At 44.7% G+C, this 26,962-nt stretch overlaps 1 protein-coding gene across 1 annotated transcript in view; it reads left to right on the forward strand.

Moving 5' to 3' along the window:
* The window catches only part of LOC135912246 (prestin-like), a 53,222-nt gene extending 26,892 nt beyond the window's left edge, over positions 1-26,330 (forward strand). Inside the window, exons 6-21 of the mRNA XM_065444626.2 lie at positions 708-872; positions 2,419-2,574; positions 3,067-3,146; positions 10,059-10,212; positions 11,089-11,202; positions 11,855-11,932; positions 12,059-12,154; positions 12,465-12,571; positions 12,786-12,855; positions 14,748-14,857; positions 15,314-15,374; positions 19,133-19,375; positions 20,121-20,175; positions 20,303-20,415; positions 20,735-20,826; positions 25,972-26,330. Coding sequence (XP_065300698.2) covers positions 708-872; positions 2,419-2,574; positions 3,067-3,146; positions 10,059-10,212; positions 11,089-11,202; positions 11,855-11,932; positions 12,059-12,154; positions 12,465-12,571; positions 12,786-12,855; positions 14,748-14,857; positions 15,314-15,374; positions 19,133-19,375; positions 20,121-20,175; positions 20,303-20,415; positions 20,735-20,806 — 1,674 coding nt within the window. The 3' untranslated portion in view covers positions 20,807-20,826; positions 25,972-26,330. The remainder of the gene's footprint in view (positions 1-707; positions 873-2,418; positions 2,575-3,066; positions 3,147-10,058; positions 10,213-11,088; positions 11,203-11,854; positions 11,933-12,058; positions 12,155-12,464; positions 12,572-12,785; positions 12,856-14,747; positions 14,858-15,313; positions 15,375-19,132; positions 19,376-20,120; positions 20,176-20,302; positions 20,416-20,734; positions 20,827-25,971) is intronic.
* Positions 26,331-26,962: the final 632 nt, after the last annotated feature.

Raw genomic sequence — 26,962 nt, forward strand, 5'->3', positions numbered from 1 at the left:
ACCTTGCGGTTTCCGCACTTTCCTTTGCTTCGAGTTGAGAAATTCGACTTCGCTGTGCCATCTGCTAGCCGTCTGGTTAGCTCAGATGGTAGAGCGGCTGCACCGAAAAGGCGGTGGTCCCGGGTTCGAGTCCCGGACCAGGACGAATCTTTCTTCAACTGCGAGGCTTTTCTTTCGAGGAACCCGTATGGGTTTCTTTTGTAGCGATTGCTACGAATGGGTGCATATCTGATTTTCCCTCAATTACTTCTCTGTACCTTGCGGGTTTCCGCAGAACTATTACGTCTAGTTCTAAAACTGTTAGCCTCGTTTCTTGAAATGTTTGTCACAATTTTCAGAAACTTTTATAAAATCTGACTACCTAAATTAAAAATTTTTTTCTAGGATTCATAACATTCTAGTTTCTTTTTAAATCTAACAAATTTTATCAAACTCGATGCAGTGATTTCCGAGAAAAACGATTCCACCGTTCCCGCGTATTTAGATAAGAGGCCCTGACCTAAAGCTTCCTCTTGAATCAGAAGTTTAGCGTACGAAAATCAAGCCTAACACATAAGTTGGTCGTTACAAGGTTTCACGGAAGGGCTCCTCTACGGCATGCTTTTTAAGCTGCAATGTCGACTTGAAACGTCAAATCCCGATTGTCGCGGCGCTTCGTCGCACCAATTTGCTTGGTAACCTTGGCACTGCGTGTTCTTGTCTCACAGCTCGCCCTCGGCGTCCTCAACCTCGGGGGCCTGAGCGTATTCATGTCCGAGCAGTTCGTGAGTGGCTTCACGGCTGGCGTGTCCGTGCACATAGGCTCGAGCCAGCTGGGTAGCCTGTTCGGCCTACCGGTCGATCATTTCTCCGGACCATTTCTGCTGATTAGGGTAAGGAGCTACAAACGCTTTCGCCAGAGTTCTTGCTGAGCGCGTAGGTATACGTTCTTCCGCGTAAAGAGGAAACCAGAAAACAAAAAAGTGCCTACGTTAAGTGGAGAACTGCACAATTGCGTTAGTGTGATCGATGTAGCACGTTATTGAACTTCAGGTGGTGAAAATTAATCCGGAGACCCACACTTCGGCGTGCATGCCTCCAAATCAGACGGTGGTTTCGGCACTTAAAACCCGAGAATTTATTTTAACATTGCTAGTATTACCCTGCCCCCCTCGAGCTGTGCAACAGCTAGAAAGGTTCGGAACAATCAATATAATGAGAGGATAGTAAATTAACAGTTTAGGTCACAGAAACCCCTTGAATTTTCATTTGGTCCAACATGTAAGTCAATAGCGTGCCTCAGTTGAAATTGCACTAAATAGCAAATTAACTAGAGTGAAATTGCACCACATTATGACAGTCTTTGCAGAATGCGAGATTGCATCCGTTTCTGAAGGGATTATTTCTTGCAGAATGTCTTGAACTTTCTCATGAAGTGTGATCTCTTTTGAATTGCTGAGTCAGCGACTACAGCGAACATGAGAGCTAACGAGAACGTCAAAATACTCCCCAATTTATGCTATCAATATTTCGTGTATTCGTGTGAAGAAGTGTAAAAGAATCCGCATGCTACTGGAACGTTTGCTCGCGAACTTGAATTTTTTGTTATTCATCCTTCGACATTACAAAAATCTCAAGGCAATCAGTTTACATCTGCTAAAGTGTGTGTGTGTGTGTGTGTGTGTGTGTGTGTGTGTGTGTGTGTGTGTGGATGTGTGTGTGTGTGTGTGTGTGTGTGTGCGTGCGTTTGCGTGAGAGAGAGAGAGAGGGAACGGTGCTGCCAAGAAGTCTAGTGCGCAAGTAACATAGATCTTTTCAATTTTTTACTGCGTGCTAAAGCTGTCGCGAAAAATATTTCTGATGCTTGACATATTGTATACAAAAGTAAGCATACCACGTTGAGATAACGACCCCACCGGTTAGTCCTGTTAGTGTATGCATATGCTTTTTTCTCTGTCTTTTTGGTGATGATTGCCTTTCCCCTTGGTTAACTATTTTGCCGCATTAAGACAATATCCTGAAAAAAAGCTTGATAAGCAGGTTGAAGCACTGAATTTAAGATTGTACAGCCGGCCACAAAGTTAACAGGCAGGGGTTCCAATACGAATGTGAATTCTTGCTCGGTTTAGACATCGCGCTTCGAATAACGGATCACTCTATAGATCACAGGAACTACCACACACTGAATTTTTGAACTTGAGGTTGTGGGCCCAGGTCTTCAAGGAACTCAGTTTCTTTTACAGAAATCGCGCGTCCTGTAAACTTTTGTGACCGACTGCACAACTACGGCGCGCATGTTTCGCTACCAGGAAAAAGTTACTTGCAAGGTTAGATGCTACGAGGAAGGAGAGACGTTATGGAAGCAACGTCGTGCTCTTGCTGTAAGCGTGCGAGGTCGTTCCATGGAACACGAAGTGAGACCAGTCAATCGCTTTGCAGCTCTACGCAGCCTTCATCACGCTCCTCCCGGACACGCACTTGCCCACGCTTGGACTCTCGGCCTGCTGCATCTTCCTACTGCTCTTCATCAAGCTAGTCGTCGACGCCTTTGTGGAGCGAACGATAAGAATGCCCGTGCCCATCGAGATGATGCTGGTGAGACGGTGGCCTTTGTGCGCCTATTCGAGCTTTGACAAGAACACGTTCGATCTGAAATCCCACATAGGAAATTCGTGATACGCAGGCCGTATATTCGGCAGCTCTGCTTTCCAGTGCGGTGGGCTACTTAAAATGTGCACCGACTGTCGAATAAATCCAATTTGAAAAGCAGAAGTTTAATTCGATGTTCACTCGGGCTTCTGCAGAAACGCAGAATTAAATTAGTTTGTCCAGTGAACTTGAGAGAAAACCGATGCACTTGCCAGAAAAGCTAATCTGTGTGTATGTATATATGGAATACTATATATTGTTTTATGCTTCTTCAAGGCTTATTTTTGGTTATCTACGTGTGCCTGCACGTATTGCAAAGAAGCGTATGGAAAATTACGCTGCGAGTGGCGACTTAGTATCCGTATAATCTCTAACGAAACGAAAATGTAATTTGCTAGCTTCATGGTGCTGATGTAAAACTCAATTTTACTTTCTCAGGTCATCATAGGCACGGCGATCTCCAGTTATTTTGATCTGGAAAAACAGGGTATCGAAATCATTGGTCCCATTCCAAACACGTGAGTGCTTCCGGCATTGCGTAGCGCGCAAAAATATTGCTGAACCTTGCAGCCAACCAATCGCGTTAACATTGGTCCTTCTTGAATATGTAGGTGCGCTTAGAGCTACCATACGTAATTTCGAATTGCCAAATAAGGTAGCGTTTTCAGGATAGGGAATGTATTTGGTTTCTACCAAAAGAAACGAGCCAATAGACTTGCGAACTTCTTCGTAAAATTGGCCCCCATTTATACCTCAATCGCTGCTCCCGTAACATTTATAGGTCACCCTGAAGCTTACCTGTTCATTCACTAGCAATGAAACATGCATGGAAATTCGAGCCAGCCTTATCTACCTGCATCTTGTGGTACGATAAGCGAGAGGATAGCAGCTGATATGGTGTTTCTGTTGTCAGATATACATCACCATTTTTTTACCCTTCAGGGGTATTAATAAGGGGGAGCATGACAAACAAAGCACAACACTTGATCAGTAATATTGTTACATAGGATGACGCAGACGAAAAGCTATGTACAAATATATTTACAAGGAAAATACGGAGCGCTAGGCTAAGAGGCAACAGCCCGTGCTAGTATCTAATCGTCGTCGTCGTCTTCACACTGCTGGCCTTTCGTGATCGCACATATTGTGCCGTAGCACTACCCCCGGCTGCAAAAGCGCCGTCCCGGAGCGACTAAAGATCGGACTCGGAAGCAGTGTAGTAGCCCTTGAGCCTACTGACGTGTACGACATCACTAGATGCCACAGGAGAGGACGAGGTTGAGCCCACAGGAGCAATTTCGTAAGTCACAGGCGTCACCTGGCGCAGCACGCGGTAGGGCCCTGTGTATCGCGAAAGAAGTTTCTCTGAAAGTCCGACGTGACGAGAGGGCGACCACAGGAGCACGAGCGCACCAGGTGAAAACTGTGCGTCACGATGGCGGGCGTTGTACTGACACTGCTGAGTGGTCTGTGAGGCCGTAAGTCGAGCACGGGCAAGCTGGCGTCCATGGTCGGCGAGGGCGATGGCGTCGCGCGCATACTCGCTTGTTGAGACCGCAGCAGGAGGAAGTGCCGTGTCTAGGGGCAAGGTAGGTTCGCGACCGTACAGGAGATAAAAGGGAGAAAATCCGGCGGTGTCGTGCCGGGAAGAATTGTACGCAAATGTTACGTAAGGAAGGGCAATGTCCCAGTCGTGGTGGTCCTTGGAAACGTACTTGGCCAGCATATCGGTAAGAGTACGGTTTAACCGCTCTGTCAGGCCATTGGTTTGAGGATGGTATGAAGTAGTCAGTTTGTGTTGAATGGAGCAGGAACGCACAATGTCAGCGATAACTTTCGAGAGGAAGTTTCGACCACGGTCAGTAAGCAGCTGTCGCGGGGCGCCATGAAGCAAGATAATGTCACGCAAGAGAAAGTCCGCGACGTCAGTGGCGCAGCTGGTAGGGAGAGCCCGAGTGATAGCGTATCGGGTGGCGTAATCAGTCGCGACGGCTACCCATTTGTTCCCAGAGGATGACGTGGGAAAGGGACCGAGCAGGTCTAATCCAACACGAACGAACGGTTCCACAGGGACGGTGATCGGCTGGAGATGACCGGCAGGTAGCACCTGAGGTGTCTTCCGACGCTGGCAGGGATCACAGGCAGCAACATAGCGTCGAACGGAGCGAGCGAGACCAGGCCAATAGAAGCGGCGGCGGACGCGGTCGTACGTGCGGGTTACCCCAAGATGTCCTGCAGTGGGTGCGTCATGCATCTCAAAGAGCACAGCCTGTCGTAGATGTTTTGGCACGACAAGAAGAAGATCAGGGCCATCAGGGAGGAAGCTCCTTCGGTACAGAATGCCGCCCTGGAGGACATATCGGCGAACGGATGCGTCGGTAGGTGTAGAGCGCAGACGCTCGATGAGTACTCGCAGCGATAGGTCTCGGTACTGCTCATCGGCGATGTTAGCGAAGGCAGACACAGAGAAAATGCCGTCGGCGGTACTACTGTCGGCGTCGTCAGGCTCGTCTACCGGGTAGCGAGACAGGCAGTCAGCGTCCTTGTGTAGTCGGCCAGATTTGTAGGTGACAGACAACGAATATTCTTGGAGGCGTAAGGCCCAGCGACCAAGTCTTCATGAAGGGTCTTTCAATGAGCATAACCAACAAAGCGCGTGATGGTCTGTGACAACGGAAAAGGATCGGCCATATAAGTATGGGCGGAATTTCGCAACCGCCCAAACTAGGGCCAGACACTCACGCTCAGTGATGGAATAGTTGCGCTCCGCGGGTGAGAGGAGCCTGCTGGCGTAAGCGATAACACGGTCGTGGCCACGCTGGCGTTGTGCTAGTACTGCTCCAATTCCGTGACCGCTGGCATCAGTACGGACTTCGGTAGGCGCAGAAGGATCGAAATGGGCCAGAACGGGAGGCGTTGTGAGAATGTCGATTAGATGAGAGAATGCAGAGGCCTCGTTATCGCCCCACTGGAAAGGAGAGTCTTTTTTCAAAAGGTCGGTTAGTGGTCGTGCTATGGCGGCGAAATTCCTCACGAAACGGCGGAAGTACGAACAAAGGCCGATGAAGCTGCGCACATCCTTGACACACGTCGGAACAGGGAAGTGCGTAACAGCATGGATCTTGCCTAGGTCCGGTTGCACTCCGTTCGCGTCAACGAGATGTCCAAGGACGGTAATCTGGCGACGGCCGAATTGGCACTTCGATGCGTTGAGTTGCAGACCGGCTCGCCGAAAAACGTCCAGGACTGCTGAGAGGCGCTCGAGGTGCGTAGCGAACGTTGGGGAGAATACGATAACGTCGTCCAAGTACCACAAGCACGTGGACCATTTGAAACCGTGAAGAAGGGAGTCCATCATGCGTTCAAAAGTGGCAGGAGCGTTACATAGGCCGAACGGCATCACCTTGAATTGATAAAGACCGTCGGGTGTCACAAAGGCAGTCTTCTCGCGGTCGAGATCGTCCACGGCAATCTGCCAATAGCCGGAGCGAAGGTCAATAGAGGAGAAATAGCGAGCACCGTAGAGGCAGTCAAGGGCGTCATCAATCCGAGGTAGGGGGTACACGTCCTTTTTGGTAACCCTGTTAAGGTGCCGATAATCCACGCAAAAGCGCCATGAGCCATACTTCTTTTTTACCAGCACAACCGGTGACGCCCAAGGACTACATGACGGTTCAATAATGTTCTTGGCAAGCATTTTGCGAACTTCTGCGTGAATAACTTGACGCTCAGCTGGTGACACTCGATACGGGCGGCGATGAATAGGAGGGGCATCGCCGGTATTAATGCGATGTTTGACAGCTGTAGTTTGGGCTAAAGGACGATCGTTAAAGTAAAAAATATCGTGGTAGGAAAACAGAACGCGGTAGAGTTCACGAGCGTGCTCGGAGGGCATGTCGGGGGCAATCATTTTCCGTAAGTAAGCGATGGAACAATTTGTCGACTGCGATGGTAGAGAAGTAGCGGATGAAATGTCGTCTACTGCAATGGATGCTACTGAGTGATCCTCGAACGAACAAAGCTGGGCCGAAGACATCCCACGTGGCAGCACTTGTGTCGTCAAGCCAAAGTTGACCACTGGCAGGCAGACGCAATTCGCCGTAATAGATAAAACTGTATGGGGTACTGTGATCCCGTGTGTAAGGAGGACGTCTTGCATAGGAGCCGCGATGTAGTGACCGTCGGGGACTGGTGGGGATGACACTAGGTCAACGTAGGTCAGTGCCGAAGGTGGCAAGCGAACGAAGTCGGCGGAACTGAGGCGACTGGGGTGTGGTTCAGTAGGATCCAGAACAGGCAGGTCAAGGCGGAGGGTACTGGCGGAACAATCGATGAGAGCAGAATGTGCGGAGAGGAAGTCTAAGCCGAGGATGATGTCGTGGGGACAGTGGGCGATGACTGTGAATAGCACGATTGTTGAGCGATCGGCGAAGGAGACGCGGGCGGTACACATACCAATTACGGGGGCTGTTCCGCCATCGGCGACACGGACAACAGGCGTCGTGGTGGGCGTGATGATTTTCTTGAGCCGGTTACGAAGGTCAGCGCTCATTACGGACAAATGCGCCCCAGTGTCTATGAGAGCAGACACGGAAACACCGTCGACGTGCACGTCAAGAAGGTTCAGATGAGTAGGCAAAGTCAGTAGAGGATTTGGCGGCGTAGGGAGCAATGCAGCGTCACCTCGAGGCGCTGCATCGTCTAGTTTTCCGGCTGGGAGCGGCGCCCGAAGGGAGTCGGCGAATAGGAGCGACGGGGCTGGGGAGAGCGAGAGTGGCGTCTTTGGGGCGAAGGCGAACGAGAATAGGGGCGGTTCGTTGCAGGAGAATCAGTGGCGGCATTATCGGAGCGTGCGGCATAGGGACGAGAAGGGCCACCTGAGGGGTGAGCGTAGGCAGTATAAGTAGACCGGATCGGGGAACTCCAGCGACTACGACAGTGCCGAGAAATGTGCCCGATTCGATGGCAGTGGAAACAAATAGGCTTGTCGTCAGCAGTGCGCCACTTAGATGGGTTGCGGAAACGTGGTGGGTAAGAAGATGCGGGACGGGGCGAAATCGAAGAGGCCGGGCGGGTATCAGGGCGATGGGCCGAGCAGATGGTGTGAAGACCCATGTTTTCAAACTCCTGGCGGACAACTGCCTGGATCAGTGAGACCGTGACTGCAGATGTGTTGGTGGGACTGGAGTCGAAGGCAGCCGGATAGGCGGCCTCGATCTCACGCCGGACGATCCTGGTAACATCGGCAGTGTTGTTGGGACGAGGAGCGTCGGCACAGGAAGATGTCGCTGGGGTGTTGGGCAGACGGGCAAACTGCTGGTCAATACGTCGGCTTTTGGCGAGTTCCAGGCGGCGGCACTCTTTTATAACAGCATCCACCGTGGCTACGTTGTTGCAAACGGGCAAGTTGAAGGCGTCATCGGCAATGCCTTTGAGGATGTGGGAAACCTTGTCTGACTCAGTCATGTGGGTGTAAACTTTGCGGCACAGAGCCAAGACGTCCTGAATGTACGTGACATAGGGCTCTGTTGACGTCTGCACACGGCCGGAAAGCGCCTTCTGCGCGGCAAGTTTTTGACCGTAGGGGTTGCCGAACAAGTCTCGAAGCTGTGTCTTAAGTGAATCCCAACTGGTGAGCTCATCTTCGTGCGTGCGATACCAAACTCGAGGTGTGCCACCGAGGTAAAAGACTACGTTGGCGAGCATAATAGTAGGGTCCCACCGGTTATTGCGGCTGACGTGTTCATAGAGGCTGATCCAGTCATCGACGTCTTCCCCATCGTGGCCCGAGAATACGCCAGGATCACGGGTAGCGGGGAGAGTGATGTAGGTCGTCGAAGGGGCAGCAGGTGTCGGAGCCGGCGGAGTCGGGTTGTCGTCGCCGGGAGCCATGAAGGAAGGCTCGACGTACCGTCCACTGCGAAGCTCCGTGACGAGGTACAGGGAACGTCCACCTCCACCAGATATGTTACGTAGGATGACGCAGACGAAAAGCTATGTACAAATATATTTACAAGGAAAATACGGAGCGCTAGGCTAAGAGGCAACAGCCCGTGCTAGCATCTAATCGTCGTCGTCGTCTTCACACTGCTGGCCTTTCGTGATCGCACATATTGTGCCGTAGCAATATTAAGGCTAAGAATAATGCATAACAGATGAAGAAAACGATTATATAAAAGAAGGAGGTTCAAAAATTTCAACAACTATAATTAATTTGAGGGATAAATGAAAGCAAACAGGAAATGGATATTAGTGGCATCAGTTATCATGCAAAGAATCACGGGATACAAATCGGAATTAATGCTATGAATAATAGGAAAAGCAACTAAAAGCAAACAATGAGGAAACTGAATCGGTGCGTGATTAACTCTCTAAATATTGAGAGATTCCGTGCAGTGACCATTGATTCTTGCAGTATACTCCATTCTGTTGGGACTTTCGCCAAAGCTGAGTTCTGAAATGTATTGGGAGTACCGTGGAGATTTTAGATGCTCAAGGAATTTAAAAGGTGACGGGAACTGCGCACCGGAGGGAGACGTGCACCACGTAAATTTTCAAATTATGATACATCTTGTAAAATAGGCAAGTTGCTCGAGTCTAAGTCTGGATGCTCAAGGATGGAGATTGGGATAGGATTTGGTGGCAATAACATTATGGTGGTTATCGTAGTTAGAAAAAATAAATCGGGCTGCTCCTCACTTTTGTATTGGTTAGAGAGTGTTAACAAGGTAATTATGATGTAGAATTCCAATTGCTGTTGGGTATTCAAGCTTTTCCGGACAAAGGTATCATAACTCATTTGGCTAACAGGAGGGGATAGTGACATATTCCTTCTGATGAACCCAGGTGATTTAAACGCGTCCGATCCAACCTTTGGTATTACTTGTGACCAGGTTGGTTTGCTGGGTATAAGAACGCCAGAACACCAGTGTGCTGTCGCATGCTGTCAAATTACATTTTGATACATTTAGCTTATTGCCCCGGAGTGTGTACCAGTTTTCAGTTAAGCCATTTTCTAATTGCAGTTGATCCTTTTAGCTATTTACACGGTAATACAGGATGCCATTAGCTGTGATAAGACAAAAGAGAGATGACATTTTAGTAGGAAAGTCTTGTATACAAATAAGGAAATGCAGAGAATCGAGTACCTATCCCTAACGGTCGCCGGATGATAAATTTCTTTGAGGAATGTCCTCATTCTACGCTATTTAATTGTAAATGGTCTTTTAGGAAGCACTTTATCGATGATAAAGTTAGCGGAGCCAGATTAAGTCAAGGAAATTTAGTTAAGTCGTTTCCAGGCGACATGATCAAATGCCTTGGAAAAGTCGATGTAAATAACGTAACTTTGAAACAAAGAATCTAAATGAACTAACACGAATTTCAAAGCCTTGAACAGGTGGACTCTTTAACCTGAAGTTTGTTTTCAGGTTTCCGTCGATGGGTCTACCAGACCTGAACCTGTCTCTTGTAACGAAAGTCGTCGTGCCGGCTCTTACTATAGCGATCGTGTCATTCACTGTCACGGTGTCCTTGGGTCGCATCTTTGCCAGAAACCATGGATATGAGGTAGTGCCAAACCAGGTGAGAAATGCATTACAAAACAAGCAAGGTACAATAAAGCTCTAGACCCAATTACTTTCACAGAGGAGTGCGCATTTTAGTGTATATAATGCTAATGATTCTAAGATTTAATTCTAATGCACGCTGTTATGCCGAAAAATTGGATCCTCCAATTGTCAACTTAGAACAAAAACCTAGTTTAGGCCACTTTTATAGAAAATATTTCAGCATAGGCATTTTACTTTCAACTGCTATTCTTTGTTGAAGACAGTGTCAGGGAAGACGTTGATAAAGATACTAGAAGCCAGTGACTATGCCAGTGACAGAAGCCAGTGGCCGTATGATACGTGTCGGTCACGGCGGTCGTTTCAGTTATTGTGGATGGTTTCAACAGTCAGTCATAAGAAAGACTGTAGTACTGATTTCTAGAAACATATTACGAAGAAAGTTGCACTTCGCGTGATTTAACTAATCTCGGTGCACTAACATCATGGAGACACTTAAAATGTATTTTCTTATAAGATGTCCTATTTTTATTCTCATGTCTGTTGTTTTTTTCCGAGGATTTGTCGATGTCGTTGCGTGATAGTCACTTAATCTTACTACTTTTGAATATATCAAACATATAGTTCAGCTATGTGCTGATAGATTCACCGGCTCTGCAATTTGGCGCTTCAAGGCTAAAGTTCACTATGCACATATAGTACCTAAGTAAAACAATAAAAAATTTATTCTATGCGACTTATGAATATTCGCATCCATATGTTGGAAAGAAAGTGAGCATGATGATGGACTTATTGTTCGAAAAGAAAACACGTCCGCGTGCACTGACCAGAAAACTTTACTCAAGTAATTTTCGACACGAAATAAGTGATTTAATTTTACCCTCCTTTTTAGGAACTGCTGGCACTTGGAATGTCAAACTTTTTCGGAAGTTTTCTCGACTGCTTTCCAAGTGGTGCGTCCGTACCAAGAAGTTCTATTCAAGACAATTCCGGTGGAAAAACACAGGTGGGTTGGGCAGTAGTGGTTGTTAGCTCTGCTCTGTTAGATGCTTTTATATAATGTTTTACCTGCTTGAGCTGAGGTAGTAGATAACTACCTTTATTAATCTGTTTTGTCACAAGGCACTTTTAGTGAGTGAATGGAGGTTATTTGGTGCGTGCTTTTAAACGGTGGGGGTTGCTCTTTCCTTTCAAAGTAGACCCATAGTGAAGTATGCAAAGTAAACAAAGGTTTACAGGAAGATGGAGATTTGAAGTTGACAGTGGTAGCTCAAAGAAGTTTGACCACAGTCGACCATTGGTGCAAACGTGCATGATAGGAGGAGTTGTGGTGGAACAACAATCAGGCGCAGTGAATACAATATTTTGAATGGCATACACTGCGTGTTTTCACCGGAGAAAGTTATATTGCTTTAGGTTGTCTATTTAAGGAACATTTCACGTGAGTGTACATCAGCTTTGCGTCATAACTTATACCTTAGGAATTCGTTACTTGCCTACGCCATCGTAAACGACAAAGCAATGCGTTCAGTGCTCACTGTGACCGAACTTAGACCAACGTATAGAAATGAAAGTTACTGAAGTTTCCTGTTTAGAAAAAAAGAAGAGAGACGTTCAGTGGCAGCCACACTGCATCCGAAATTTGTTCTAAATTTCAGCTCGTCAGTCTCATCAACACTGCGTTGATAGCTCTGGTACTTCTCTACCTAGGAAGTTACCTTGAAAAACTCCCTGTCGTAAGTATTCCACCTATTTCTGGTGTAACGGTTGCACACGATTTTGCTGCCGTGTCTTCTGCATTTTAGATAATGTTGATGTAGAAGATAGTACTGTTTCATTGATAAGACTTCCGGTGTTTTCAGGCAGTGCTGGCGTCGATCATATTTGTCTCATTGAAGAAGGTCTTCATGCAAGTCAAAGATTTCTATAACTACTGGAAGATTTCCAAGATTGACGGAGTAAGTACGACATTTTTATGGTTATACAGGACGTTAATTCACTCAAAATCATTGTTTGCAACGATAGAAAGACACGTGCTAGCTTTCTTTGCAGCAACACAAAGCAGAAAAAGATTGACAAGGTATAAGCATGCATTTCTTCTTTGTGAAATCCTTGGCCGTGTTTTCTTGGCTGTGTTGAACATCTTGTCCCTCGTACTCCTTCAAATAATGGAGAACGCATGGCTATTTGCTTGGTTTTTTGTAAAAGGGTAGAGATGCGTAAGTTGTTGGCTTTATGCTCATGTTGGCTTCATTTTGCTCCTTGCAGCAAGTTTGGCTTGTGACTTTCTTTTCGACGGTAATCTTGGAGGTGCAACTCGGCCTGGTCATCGGAATAGTGTTCTCACTGCTTACTCTAGTCTACAAGATACAAAGGTATTAGCTATCGCACTGTTTTTTTTACCCTGTTCAGCCATTAAAGAGGGCATATATAGTCTGAAAACGCTTATAGATGCAATAAAGAAGCGCCGCCTTAGACTACTTAAAGGCAGTGTCACAGAAAGACCATGGCCATAAGATGTACCAGGCCCTCTCGATCAGCAAAGTACACTTAAAACTTCAATACGTTTGAATGCTTTTTGTTTTCCAGGCCAAGCACGTGTATACTCGGACGAATTCCCAACACCGACTATTACGTCCCTGTGAAAAAATATGGAATGGTAAGCCGGTGATAAACTTCGAACTTGAACTATCGTCGCGAGATTGACCTATAGGTGGCAGCACTATTTCCGCATTAGTTGGGCCACGTGGTATAAGCGGTGTATATAGTGACACTTTGCTACAAGCATTTTGGCATTGAAACGCACTGGTTGCGTTAGCGTGGGACGTTTTTCTCCAAAATAGCATTTTCTACGGAAAAGACGCAGTTTCGCCCGAAAGGCCAAGCATCGATTGCGATAGCAAGTTAGCAGACTGCTATATGAAGTAATCACAGTACTTTTATCGGCCGTATCAACTTGTAAACATTCGCTTGCTATCTATATTATTAAGCATGGTGTCAACGCGCACAGCCAACATGAACATATCACACTAGATGGCTGTGGACACTCACTGTGAAAACGCTAGTGTGAGGAAATGCTGCAGCAGCAGCGAACGAAGTGAGATTCGCGCTGTCTATCGCTTCACCGCAAAGCGAGCGCCGAGGACTCTTTTTTTTGTTGCTTTCTTTAGGTTTTCGCATTCCATCTTGTTTACACTGTCAGTATTTTTGGGGCGCCAATTAACCATAGAACCAATAAACGGGATACAAGTGTAGAAGAGTATTTAGAAACATTTCCTAGATCACGTTGCTAGCCTACGATTCGAGCAGAAATCCAAACTTTAGAGCAGTTTTACTAATGTTGGCCAGGTGGTGGCTATGTTGGACGTCACGGTAAAATGTCTAGATGCCGACTTCAAGATCATAGCGGGCATAGCACTAAATATCGTGAAGAACTGGTTTTCAGGTCTCTGATTTTGTCAACAAATTGTTCTACAGCTGTGGTATCGTTTTAGTTGCTGAACATTGTATGAAGGCACTTATAGGAAGGACCGTTGGACATGCTCATTTGATCTGGTTATTTTGCATGCCAGTCTGCCGTATAACTAACCTGTGGCCGGCACACATCAAATTTCAGCGCGTGAAAATACAAATGATTTTATTACCGTACGAGGCTGCGGAACAGAGCGGGTGGCTGAACTAAATAATGTGAAAATTTACAATATGCGACACTATAAAAGGATTTGAAATACATTTATAAAAGGAGTTGAGACTGAAATTATACCTTGTCAAAAAACTGCAAAATTGAAGCTTTACAGAGGACAAGAAATACAAGAACTAGTTAGTATTTGGCTCAAGGGTGAGAAAGCAAGACAAAAAAAAAAAAAACACTGGGGCACAAGGCTAGAGACTACGTATACTGGCCAGAAATGTAAATATTTTTTTACTCTTAGTGGCGCTGGTTGTCTGAAATTCAATAAATTTTTATTTTTACGGAATCTTGAATGGTGAGCACGTGTGCCCCACAGAAAGAGAACGTGAGAAAGACCTCATTTATCTTATGCGAGTAAGAATGTTCATAACTTTATTGCGACAGCATGAGCGGATTGCTGTGCTAGTCAACGCCTTTTGAGGGGATCAGATGGTAGTTAAGGGCCTTTTGTGCATTGTACTCCTGTGGTTGAAGTAACATTTGGCTCCTCAAGAAGGAAATACTGTCAGACCTTTAAGATTTGTTGAAAATGACAGAGAACCTGTATTTTCTGGAGCAATAAATCACTGTCCCCATTCGCTTTACAAACGCTGTTTTGTTTTATAAGCCACCTTGTCCTTTACTACATTCTTGTCTAGTTCAAGCGCATAGTTTAGGAGGCCTACGCTCAATAGTTTTGGCCTCTACACATCAATATTTTACGGACACACATCATGACATACACGTTCTTCTTTAGGCTGTCTTTTTTACCGATGGCGCAGTGAATTTAATTATCACTAGCCATTTGAGTAACGTGAATCCTGTTGCTTTCTTTGGAGGGTTGGGTGCGCTAAGGCCATGCTATTATTGCAATCCACCAGGCGCAGGAGATTTCTCGAGTCAAGGTGTTCCACTTTGGCGGTCCGATCCACTTCGCCAACGCGGAATTCTTCAGGGCGGAACTGTCCCGGAGAACGTTGATCCGTGTGCAGTAAGCGGAGTAGTCCTTTTCTGCCACAAAAAAAGAACACGGCCATCTTGGACCATTCGGTAGCCACAATACAAAGTGAACGACTAGTATATTCAGGCTTTCACTGGTATACAAGGTGCCTTACCTAAATAGATGCCACTTAAAGCTCTTAAACAATTGTCGCTGAGCGATGCTTACACGTAAGCTTGTACACACTTGGTAAAACTTCCTGTAGCGATCAGACAGGTTCCGCATGTAAATGATGAGCAACACTCGATATTGTGAAATGAATGCAATGACGAGATGCCATCTAAGCATAAAGGAAGATGCCAATGTCCGTTTAATTTGTAAAAAACGTAGAGTATTTGCAAGTTTCTGGCAATTTTGGCGTAAATATACTAAAAGGTACTGTAGCTAATTTGATAAAAGGTAGCTTTGAGCTTTGCTGTCTTGCATAAAACATTTGTCTTGTTACAGCAAAGTGCTTGCAGCCAGAAAAAAGGAAGCCGGGACCAAGATATGTCCTCCAATGTACTGGGTGAGTTCATGTACTCGCATGTCTATGCTTAAGAAATGACACAACGTTAGCGCATTGAGGAAAAATGAAGAGGGGCACATGTTCAATAGTTTGTTGCATCATTCCTAATAACTACCCTTTTATGGGCATGTTGGATGATATTGCGCGTAAAACATTGATGGCCCGAAACGGGGTTTTTGAGGTGGTCTTTGGCGCATTTCTCTAATTGGTGCCATAATAATTTGATGTAAGCATTTGAGAAGGTTCCCTGACTTCTTCATTAATAAACCAGGCAGTCTCAGCATAAAAGTTATCAAATAACGTCTAGAAGATATGTAAGCCTGAATTTTTCTAGATAAGCGAACGTTGTTCTGGACAAACACAAGTTACTCTGGCATGCCACAAGGTTCAGTACATGAACTTACTTGGTTTGGTCACAATGTCTAGAATAATTGCACTCTGCCACTTCCTTTACTCATGATCATGGTTTAAAAATTAGTATCTTTGACCACACCATTGTTTTAAGTAGTGACTTTGACCAAATTTGATATCACCATTTGCAGGTAACAATGGAAAGTATAATACCTCTAAAACAAAAGCAATAATATTTGTCTCAATTGGTTAACCAACCAATTTTTCTATTTGAATATGATTCGTGAAAATTTTTTATCAGTAAAATAAATAAATGCGCACCTTTTCTACTCTAACATAAGGTAAACACGCGTCGATGCAATAAATGATATCGCACTGAAAGCACAGGGTCTCATAAGATCAGCAAAACGAGAACAAGCTAAAAGCAGGAGCCAACGTTTCGACAAGTGGACTTGTATTTTCCAAATCGCCTTGAAAAAGACGAGTTCCCTTGTCGAAACGTTGGCTCCTGCTTTTACCGTGTTCTCGTTTTGCTCATCGTCTTAATTCCCATCTACCGCCTTCCCTGTGTTTCGCCAAGGTATCATAAGGCGTCATTTGTATAATGCAAACACTAATCGCAAACATTTAGCTTTCATCATCCGGGTTGGGTTCAAAATAAAGGTGTGCTTTTCATTTGTCGAACTTACCGAATGCACTGTTGTATTCTGGGTTGGCGCCTATTAGCGGCACTCAGCCTCAAGAAAGCACATCCCATTGCTGCATTCAGTAAACGGTGGTTGCTGCAGTGCCAGCTGGCGGAAAGAAAGAGCAGTAGCTTGTAGGCTCTAAGATGGCCATCGCGGAGCTGCAGCAAAGCTCTGAGGCCGTCCCGAAAATCAAAGCGTTCGACCGAGCACTGTTAGGTGGCAGCAGCAGCAGACCTTTTGCATATTGTAGCTCACAACACGTTGGTCCATATCTGTGCTCTTCAACGCGACTCCTGTGAAGTGCACATTTGTTTTGCGCTTTGCCGAAGCATCTCGCGTAAGCAGCGGGATAACTTAAAAAAAAATGTTAGGCTTGCGCTACTATATCCTGCCAAATAGCTTAGCTACGTCTGTACAGGGAGCCGAGGCCGAACACTCTAGCTACTAACTGCTAGTATTAATACATTAGGATACGATTGAAGGTTGTTGCGCTTCCTATGCTACACTTTTAGGATTTACTGGCTGTAGCTCGATTAGGTAACACTGGCTCTTTTCATGTATTGGCCTGTGGGTCTCTGAGTTCACTTGTGATTTCTAACAATGTTCAATAGTAGAAAAAGAAGAGCTAAACCGTTCGGTATCACTGTCCCTTAACGGGAGTTTATACACCACAACAGCCTAACATGTCCTACGTTTAGTTAGTTGGCCGGTTTTACCAAGGACTTGACTCTTTCGATTTTGCATCGCTGTGAAAGCTGCGAGATGCCTAAAATGAGAATAAATGAATCAACGGAACACTTATTTCTTTACGGGAATTTTGGAGGTTATGGTGAAAAAGCTATAAGTTGCAACTTGATAAGGGTATGGATTCCTACAGAGTTCGACAGCAAGTGAGCAAGTACTTGAGATGCATCCCCGCGAAATGTTGTCCAGCCCAGAAAAGAACCAAAAACTCATGTTGCGAAAAATCTATATACAGGCGCAATAAAGCAATAAAATAAAAAAAATGGGGAAAGTAAGATAATTGTGCGTAACCAATGCGCAGCAACAAATCAACGATCATAGCTTTTCAGATGACAAAGGGACTTTAAAGAGCAACACCGAGTTATGTCTAGTGAAGCCTAGTGACGTCTAGTAAAGCCGACAAGACGTGATTTGTATTGATTTGGCAAAAAAACGTTCGTTAGTTGCCGAGAAAGTGCAAGGGGCTCATTCCCCCTTTATAGATCGAGTGCGAAAACCACGCATGTAGTATGTTAATTAGGCCATAGATTTTAAGGTATATTTTCATGTCCAGTATTTATTGTTGGAAAACGTTCCGACAACTATGGGAGGGGGTACTTGTTTAATGATTTTTAGTTATTTATTTAGTGTACACCCAGAGCCAAAGGTAGTGAGAGTGGTTATACAATGAACAAGAAACAGAGAATGCGTAGTGTGTTATAGTTTAGACAAATATCTTGGCTGCTAATACAATGTGAGCTAAGTACTAATAACGAAAATTGTAAGTTTAAAGCCAATGACAAACCAATAAACAAAGTAATAAGCAATAAGCAGTGCGTACAAAACGTAGTACCTATAGTGTTAGCTAATGCTTGGGTAAAGGCATGGTTATTGTTTATTGGAATACCGTCTGCAGGAAGTTGGTTTCATTGTCAGATTGTTCGAGGAAGAAATTTCGTTGAATGAGTTTTCTGCTTACAGAAACGTATTCCCTAACATGTGGCGATGATCAATACGATGTCAAAATTATATAGGTTGAGGAATGAGAACGTTTCATGGTACCGGGTGATGATATAACTTATGAAGGCAATGTAATTTTTGTTTACGAAATAAGCTGTTAACTACTCCTGAGCAGAGACGTTCCGAATGTCGTGATGTCATAAGAAGCTGGCCCTAGAACTTGGTGACTGCCGTTCGTTTTTTTCCCTCCTTTCTCTCTGCAAAGTTCCTCTGCTTATAGTAAGGCTTCAGCTCTTGAAGTTGCAGGAGTGTAGTTCATCAGTTTACTCTAAATTGACATTGCATTTCAAGGGGCAAAATGTTTTTTGCCCGTTTCGTCCGCCTGAAGCAATAGCAAGGTTTAGCGTTGCACCTTTGAGCTTCACAAGTTTATTGTCGGTTCCACTCACACTGCACCATCGGTGCTATCTGCGTTAGCGTTTGTGAACACAACGATCACGCCAGCAGCGGAAGACAGGAATGCTAGCGTGACTCCACTGCAGGGCCGATTGACTTTGACCTTTTTACATTCAAACTCACCGCGCTTCTTTCTCGGCCACATCTGCTCCATCGCTTCCGCCATTTCAGCCTTCTTACGTCCTCCCCTTTGCTTTCCTTCTCTTTTTTCCCTATGTTCCCTCATGCCGCCTAGAGTGTGGCCTCCGAGATCACTTCAGTGCGCCTTTGAGGTACGCCGTTGTCATATCGGAGGCCATGCCTCCGATATGACAATGGATATGACAACATTGGCCTATAGAGAAACGAAGTCTTTCTTGGTGGCACTGCTCTTCCCCCCCCTCATCGGGTTGTAAAGGAAGTGGCGTCATTGCGTCTCCCTAGCCTTTGACGTGAAACCTTACTTTAATCGCTATCCTTCCTTAAGTAGTGTGTGACAACAAAACTTTTACTTTGGCGGTAGCCAAGGAAATGCTATCACACTTAATAAAGCAAATTTTTCCCACCAATATCGTAAACGCGGTTTTTTCTCTCGCGTAGGCGAACGCCCTGGAACCAAGCCCACCTATATATGATCACCTGAGTGAGTCGACGGCCAGCATACCCTCCACGAACATACCGACCATGGTAGGTGTCGACGGCGACTCTCCGTCGGCATCATCTTCGTCGCTATCCTCTCCGCCGACACCTCTGACCGCCCACTCCGAACTTCCCAGGCACATCGTGCTTGATTTTTCTCGAGTCACCTTCGTGGACGGCTCTAGTGCCGTGGTCCTGAAGCAGGCAAGCGAATTCAGCACCTCGTTTTGGCTGCAGAGAAGTCGACGTTTCAAACTTATTCCTGAGTAATTGTCAAATTGAACTACAAATGCTCGCTGACACTGTGCGACCCCGGAATTATTGGCCAGGCGCGGGTCCATGTACAAAATGAAAGTGGTAGCAACCTAGCTATTTAAGAAAACATTGTGTATATGTTCAAATAACTTCACGGTTAAGCATTAGGGAATAAAATACAGGCAAACATATACAGAAAGGCAGAAATCAGTGAATCCACAAACGAAAACTCGTTTACCATTACAGTTTAACGGCAGAAAAATCAAAAGGCCTACCTAGAATACGCATTTGCACGTTTATAGCGGGAAATAAACAAAAGTGCCTATTCAAACACATATACGTATTCATAGGCATGCACATGAAATGTAGTTTAAAAGAACTTGTTATTGGGCGAGTTGGTAGATATTAGCGAACATTGTTTAACTGCGCGAACAAACGAACCACAAAGACAGCATAAGACATGGACAGGCGCAGTCCATGGACTGCGCCCGTCCATGTACTAGGCTGTCTTTGTGCTTCGTTTGTTCGTGCAGTTAAACAATGTTCGCACATGAAATGTGTTTCCCGAAATTATCGTGGGGTTGAGAACAGCAATGGTTACTGCGACAGATAAATTTGCATACCGATCGGCAAGGTCCCCTAAATACTCGAATATATTTAGTCGCTTGGATAATGATTTTTGATGACATTGCAGGTACTGAAGGAATACCGAAGTATAAAAATCGGCGTCTACATTGCATGCTGTTCCGGTAAGCTTTGTTCTTCAATTTTGCGGGAGCCTGCAAGCACTTAACGCCAGAGAGCTAACTTGTCGTGCAAGTGCCAGCCATTCTACGAAAAATTACAACGCTTTCGGAATTTTCATTTTCTTCATAGCGCCCGTATTTTCAATGTTGAAGAAGGGTAAGGTGCTGGAAGAAATTCCAGCCTGCAACTTCTACCCCTCCGTGCATGATGCAGTACTTCACGTAGGGAAACCCGAAAAAGACGTAAGTCCTCGTGATTTACTTTCATTTTTTTTTTCTTTCGTGGTATAGAATGTGTATTTTGTTCCTATTAGATTGTACCGAGGAGCTGCAGAAGGTGCAAATGTGTCAGGAACGTTGGCACTAAGTATGCTAGGAGATCAGAAAATAAGCTTTTATAGCATGTCTTTTAGCCCATACTGCTGACTGAAATGGAGCGCTTTGGAGATAAACATCAGACAAAAACAAGGGGCAAAAATCACGTACTGAGTTTAGGTACGGTCGTACCGGCTCCTATTTTTGCAGGACATGTCTTTTGTTTTTCTTTTTTTCTTGCCATCAGGTAACCGGTGGCTTCGACCTTCGGGCCGACTGCCTCTCACCGGCGAGCCAGGCGGATCCAGCAAAGAAGTGAACATTTTCTATGAGAGCAAGGTAAACTATCATTTATCATAACTTTGATAAAAGTGCTGTTGTTCCTCATCGTTGTGATTTATATTATGCCGTGTGTAATGGTTCTATACATCTCTTTTACATATTTGGAAGAGTAACTATTTCGGTGTGGGTGGTTTTTAAACTGCCAAGTTCCTGTTAGAGACGTTTTGTACTTCTGCAGAAATTGAGTGACATACTCTGACCTATTGTTTATCCTTATTTTCAAGCAGTTGTAGTTCGGCGATTCCGTATGGCCATGCTGTTTGCTTTCGGTCCTTACTGTCTATCGCAGAGCTGGCAAAATGATGATCAGCACACCAATTAAAATGAAACCATTATTGAAGCAATGAAGCAAGGTGCACTAAAGATATGTTTTTACCCTTACGGACTTATCTTGGTCACAAGTAATAGAAATCTATGGTGCATGAATATTCTGCTTTCGCGCCTTCTAGCGCGTAAATTTAACGCTGACAACGCGAATTTCGTTCATGACTACAAAGTTCCGGGCGCGCAGTATAGAAAACAAAGGAGGTTGAATAGACGAGTATCGTTTGGGGACAAGACAATCACAAACGGGCTATTTTGTAGCTGATATGATATATAAGCTCAAAAATAAATAAGTGCAGTGGGATTCTTAAATACGATGAACACTGAACCTCCTTGAATTCACTGGGGCTAAAAAAAATTATAGCAGAGAATGAAGCTGCTATTACGACGTATTGATGCATAACACACTTTTGGGATGGCATAGTTGAAGAGCGTGCAGAATTAATTATCATTTATTTGTAATACATTAATTTCGATATAGATCCCAAAACGATATAGATCAATCGAATAACAATATTAGGCAGCCCGGCAGTGAAAAGGAAAGAAAATTGTGGAAACGATATTGCATGATATTACATTGGTAACAATAAGTGCGTCTTGCGGCGAAAGATAGCTGGAGAACAGTGACAATGTGGTGACAAACGCTCACCAAGGAAAAACAAGAAGCTTTATTGCCACTGATAAGACTACTCATAACACAAATATTACAGAAGATAATGTAGGTTACCAAACAGAAGAATAAAAAAAAATCATGCAGGAATTATGCTGGAGTTGTCTGAGTATGCCTAAGCATTGCGCCGCTGGCTCGTATCCGCGCATCCCGGTGTCTTTATCATTCATATATGATATTTTTATTCGACCACCATAAACACTTATCAATTCCTATCGATTGTTGTCATTCTTATCGGACTCGATGCGACCCTCATCAAAGCTAATGGCAATCGATCCTATCCTAATCAATATTTATCTCTCATTATCAAACTTATAGGATATGACTCAATCCTTATCAACCCTGGCTGGTCCTTATCAGACTTATCATAGTTGCTCCGTCAAATCCGGGCCACGGCGGCCGCATTTCGATGGGGACGAATTGCGAAAACACCCGTGTACTATAATTGAGGTGCATGTCAGGTGGTGAAAATTTCTGGAGTCCGCCACTACGGCGTGCCCCATAATCAGAGAGTGGTTTTGATGCGTAAAACCCCATAATTTGTTCTTTTTTTAGAGTGGATGTTTAGCCCAGTTGGCGGGGCACTCGACTCAGCGGAGGGCCGCAAGTTCGAAACTCACTACCGCCAATGTTTTTCCTTTCAAAATTGTTCAATTTTGGAGGCGCATATCTGCCGTCGCTGTCGCCGTGATGTCACGTATAAAATAATAGGGCGATAACATCATCCCCGTGTGCCGTGTGCTGTATGTGCGAGTGAAACCGTGCGAGCGTGAGCCAGCGATGGCGGTTCAATACCCGTATCACAAGTACCATAAAGACAATGTAGACTAGCGAACAGAAGAATAAGAACACAATTCATGCTGGAACTCTACTAGAGTTGTCTACGTGCGTGTAAGCATTGTGTAAACCTCCAAGCAGCCCGGTGTCATTATGAATTTTATCGAACTTGATCGGACCAGTCTAAACACTCATCAAACCTTATCGGTTGCTATCGACCTTATCGGACTCGATCTGACCCCGTATCAACTTCATCGCAATCAACCTGAGTGAAATGGGGGCCTTCTACTCCGACGGCTGCTGCGTATGGCGCAGTCGCGCTCGCCTTGTCTTGAAAGCGAACAGCGATGAGCACAGAGTCTAGGTGCGCAGAGGGCTGCAAGCTTCGTGTGCGTGTGTTCTCGACGCTTCGTTCGCACTGAAGCGAGAGGCAGCACGAAAGTGAATTCGCTCGCTGCTGCTGCCGCACTTCCTCACTGCAGCGTTCGGACAGCGAGCTTCTGCGGTCATCGAGTGAGATGTGTTCGTGTTTGCTTGTGCGTACTTGACACCCTGCTTCTCAATTTAGGTAGTAAGCGAATGTTCATAAGCTTACCCAGTTGAAAAACACAACAGGAAATTTTACCAGTCTGTTGTATTTTGGGACGTTGTTTCTGTAGTTCTGTTGTGTGTAGTTCTGTTGTCTGTAGTTCTGTAGTTCTGTTGCCTGTAGTTCTGTTGTCTGTAGTGTGACGTCCTGTAGTAGAAAGTTCTGTAGTTCTTGATCAATATTTAATTTTAAAAATTGACAGAGACGTCCGTAAGATTATGTAAATTTGTTAGCACGAAAAAGAAAAACATAAAAGTAAAAAAAAATTAAAAAAAAACGTCTTTGCCTAGGATTCGAACATGCGACCTCTCGATTCCCAGCCCGGCATCTTACCACTGCACCACCCCTGACATGGTCTTGGAGTGTACGTTTTGGCCATGTGAATAGTACGACGTGCTGATGCGCTGATGTTTACATTTGCATTTTGAGAGCCAAGATCCGCTATCACTCCACCGCGTCAAGTGCCGCATCTCTAGAAGAGCAAGAGTGTTCGTACCATCGACAAGTACATCGTGCAGTGCTAGAAAATCGATTTTGATGTACGATATCCATATTAAATAAGAAATTCAGAAATAGACAACGTTGACTTTTAGGGTTATTACTGCTAGTTTCGACAGTTGTCTCTCGTTCTTTACACTTTTGAGCGCGCATATAATTCGTGTGTTCAATGCAAAATAGCTACATAAACATTCGTGGATGATAGTTCTTTCTGACAGCATACTGGCTTCTCACGGCAGCACTGTATCAGATTAATGAGACCCGAGCGAGACAGCTTTTCACGCAACTTTGTGGAACAACCGAAATCTTCTTTTCCGCTTCGCATAAGCTTGTGAAATATTCCTGGGAAATTAACTAATGTGTCAGTGTAACAGCACATGTAAGTCCACAGGCCTGTGTGCCACATCTTACCAAAAAAAAACGGATACGCAGCCATTCCCGCAGATGGTATGATTTTGATCAGCGGCCGATTTAGAGGAGGCCGGTAGAGCGTTGCTGGTGCCGCGTCGTCACGGCACAATTATAACTATTCGCCACGTCGACTTTAATACCGGTGTCGGTGCCATCGGTGTCAGCGTTGCCGGCTTCAGAGAAGTGCGATTGAATACCGCGCAGGAGAAAAGTACAGTGTACACTACCGATGCAAAAACATACAATTTTAAAGGACCGCGACGGGAAGCGCTTCTGTTGCGACTTCGGAACTCTTGGCCGTCGCGACCGAATGTTTCTGCTGCGACGTCAGAATTGGTGTCGTAACGTCGGAGTCGCTGTCAGGATATAAAGCTGTTGTTCCGACTTCAGAACTCTTGTTGTCGCGACAGAATGCTTCTGTTGCGAAATCAGAATTTCTGTCGTAACGTCAGAAATGTCTCCCAATTAAGAAATGTCAACAACTTCTGTCGTACAACAGAATTTCTGTAGTTGCGACAGGAATTCCTTTTGTCTTTTTCAACCGGGCACTACAGAAGCTTGTCGCATCACACAATTTCAGTGCACTTCTGTTGTCATCATTGGGTATATGTTGCGGCGATAGGTTTCCGTTGTGGAACAGTTCTCTGTAGTACAACAGAAGTTTGTCCATTACTTCAGGAACACTTCTGTTATGACAACTGGGGGCCTGTTGCAATGATAGGTTTCTGTCGTACAACAACATTTTTCTGTAGTACAACAGAAGTTGGTCGCATTACATCAGGAACACTTCTGTTGTGACAATTGGGGGCCTGTTGCCACAATAGGTTTCTGTAGTATTTCAACAGCTCTCTGTAGCACTACAGAAGTTTTTCGGGTTACTTCAGGAGTATTTCTGTTGGGACAACAGGGTGCCTGTAGTGATGACAATTTTTTCTGTAGTACTACAAAAATCTGTTGTAGAGCTTCAGCTTTCTGTTGTAACAACAGACACACGACAGACTGTACTTCTGTAGTAGCAACAACAAATGTCTGTTGTACATCAGAAAAGTCTGTCGCTCCATCAGGAATCTGTAGTTACTACAGAAAAATCCTGTTGTACAACAGAAATTTCTGTAGTACTACAAAAATCTGTTGTAGAGCTTCAGCTTTCTGTTGTAACAACAGACATACGACAGACTGTACTTCTGTAGTAGCAACAACAAATGTCTGTTGTACATCAGAAAAGTCTGTCGCTCCATCAGGAATCTGTAGTTACTACAGAAAAATCCTGTTGTACAACAGAAATTTCTGTAGTTGCGACAGGAATTCCTGTTGTCTTTTTCAACTGGGTATACGGCCGATAAAAGGTACTATCCTTACGTTGTAAGCTGTCTACAAACTTCCTATCGCAATCGATGCTTCGCCTTTCCATGGAAACTGCTACTTTTTAAATACAATAATTTGTTAATGTCGATTCGTCTTGAGTAACGTACAGCTTTCCTCGTTGGGTAGGCATAGAAATGCTTACCAGTTATAGATACAGAATATGAGTAACTTCGAGTTGTATGCGTCGTAGCACAACTAAGGATGTGGTCGACATATGCCAAAAAGCCCGATCATTTCGTAATGGCATAAAATTATCTATACAATTCAGAAGATGTGCTTCTTAAATATAAGTAACGAAGAAGATTGTTTAATATGGGCTGCAAATTAGTTTCAAAGTAACATGCCAGGAAATTAAGCAGTCTGTCCACCGCAATTAGTTAAGGATAAATATCAAAGGAAATTTGAATTTATACCAAATGTAGTATAGTTATTTTTAGCCAACACAACTTCGCCTAATATTTCACTTTGCATGAGAATAATCCAATTTTCTGTTTACTTGTTTCACTAGGACCCTCTGCATGCCTTTGAGACCGCATGAAGATCAACTGACTTAAACGCCAAGGCGCCAAGATTCCTTGTTTCTACCTCAGAAGTGGAAAAAATGTACATACCGCAAGAACAATCTTCACAAAGGCTAACTAGTCGCAAGGCAGACAATTGCATATGCCAAAGATTTACATAAGCTGACACCCACATGTAGTGGACATCATCTCTGCACGTGCCCATTTTTAGGTGTATATATGATCCATCAGCGCATTTTTAACATTGACACATTTTATTGTACACGTGTTGTTATAGTCGGTTCCTCCTGATGACGGATGCTTGAAATGTCTTACTGCAATAAATATCTGATGACCATGAACTGTCTTACTCGATGCTCGACTAGTTCTTTGTATCATCCGTTTGATGACCTTATCGAACTTTAAAATAACGCAAGGCAAATTATTCAGTCTTGGTAGAAGCACTGATAAAAGCGCTTGGACAGTGCGGACGAATTTTACTGCTTAAACGAGCTATGTGCTAGTATCTGGATATCTCTAAAATCACGGCTGCTTGTAACATCAAGGCTGCTTATGCCATCATGGCCCCGAGACATCGGAAGCTTGAAACCTCAAAAACGAAAATGAGGCTTATGATAAACTTGCCCCTTTAAGGCGGGCAAAGTGACAACATTGCGCAGGAGCGTTGAACTTATTGCCATTGTTGAGCATTGCATGCTTAGAAATTTGTTTGGGTGTCCCGGTTTAAAAAGACAACAGGAATTCCTGTCGCAACTACAGAAATTTCTGTTGTACGACAGAAGTTCCTGACGTTTCTGCAGCTGCTACAGACATTTCTGACGTTACGACAGAAACTCTGATGTCGCAACAGGAACATACTGTCGCGACGATGAAGAGTTCTGAAGTCGCAAGAACAGCTTTCTATCGTGACAGCGATACTGACGTTATGACAAATTCTGACTTCGCAACAGAAACATTCGGGCGCGACGGCCAAGAGTT

This window comes from Dermacentor albipictus, chromosome 10, assembly GCF_038994185.2.
Source record: "Dermacentor albipictus isolate Rhodes 1998 colony chromosome 10, USDA_Dalb.pri_finalv2, whole genome shotgun sequence".
NCBI lineage: Eukaryota > Metazoa > Arthropoda > Arachnida > Ixodida > Ixodidae > Dermacentor > Dermacentor albipictus.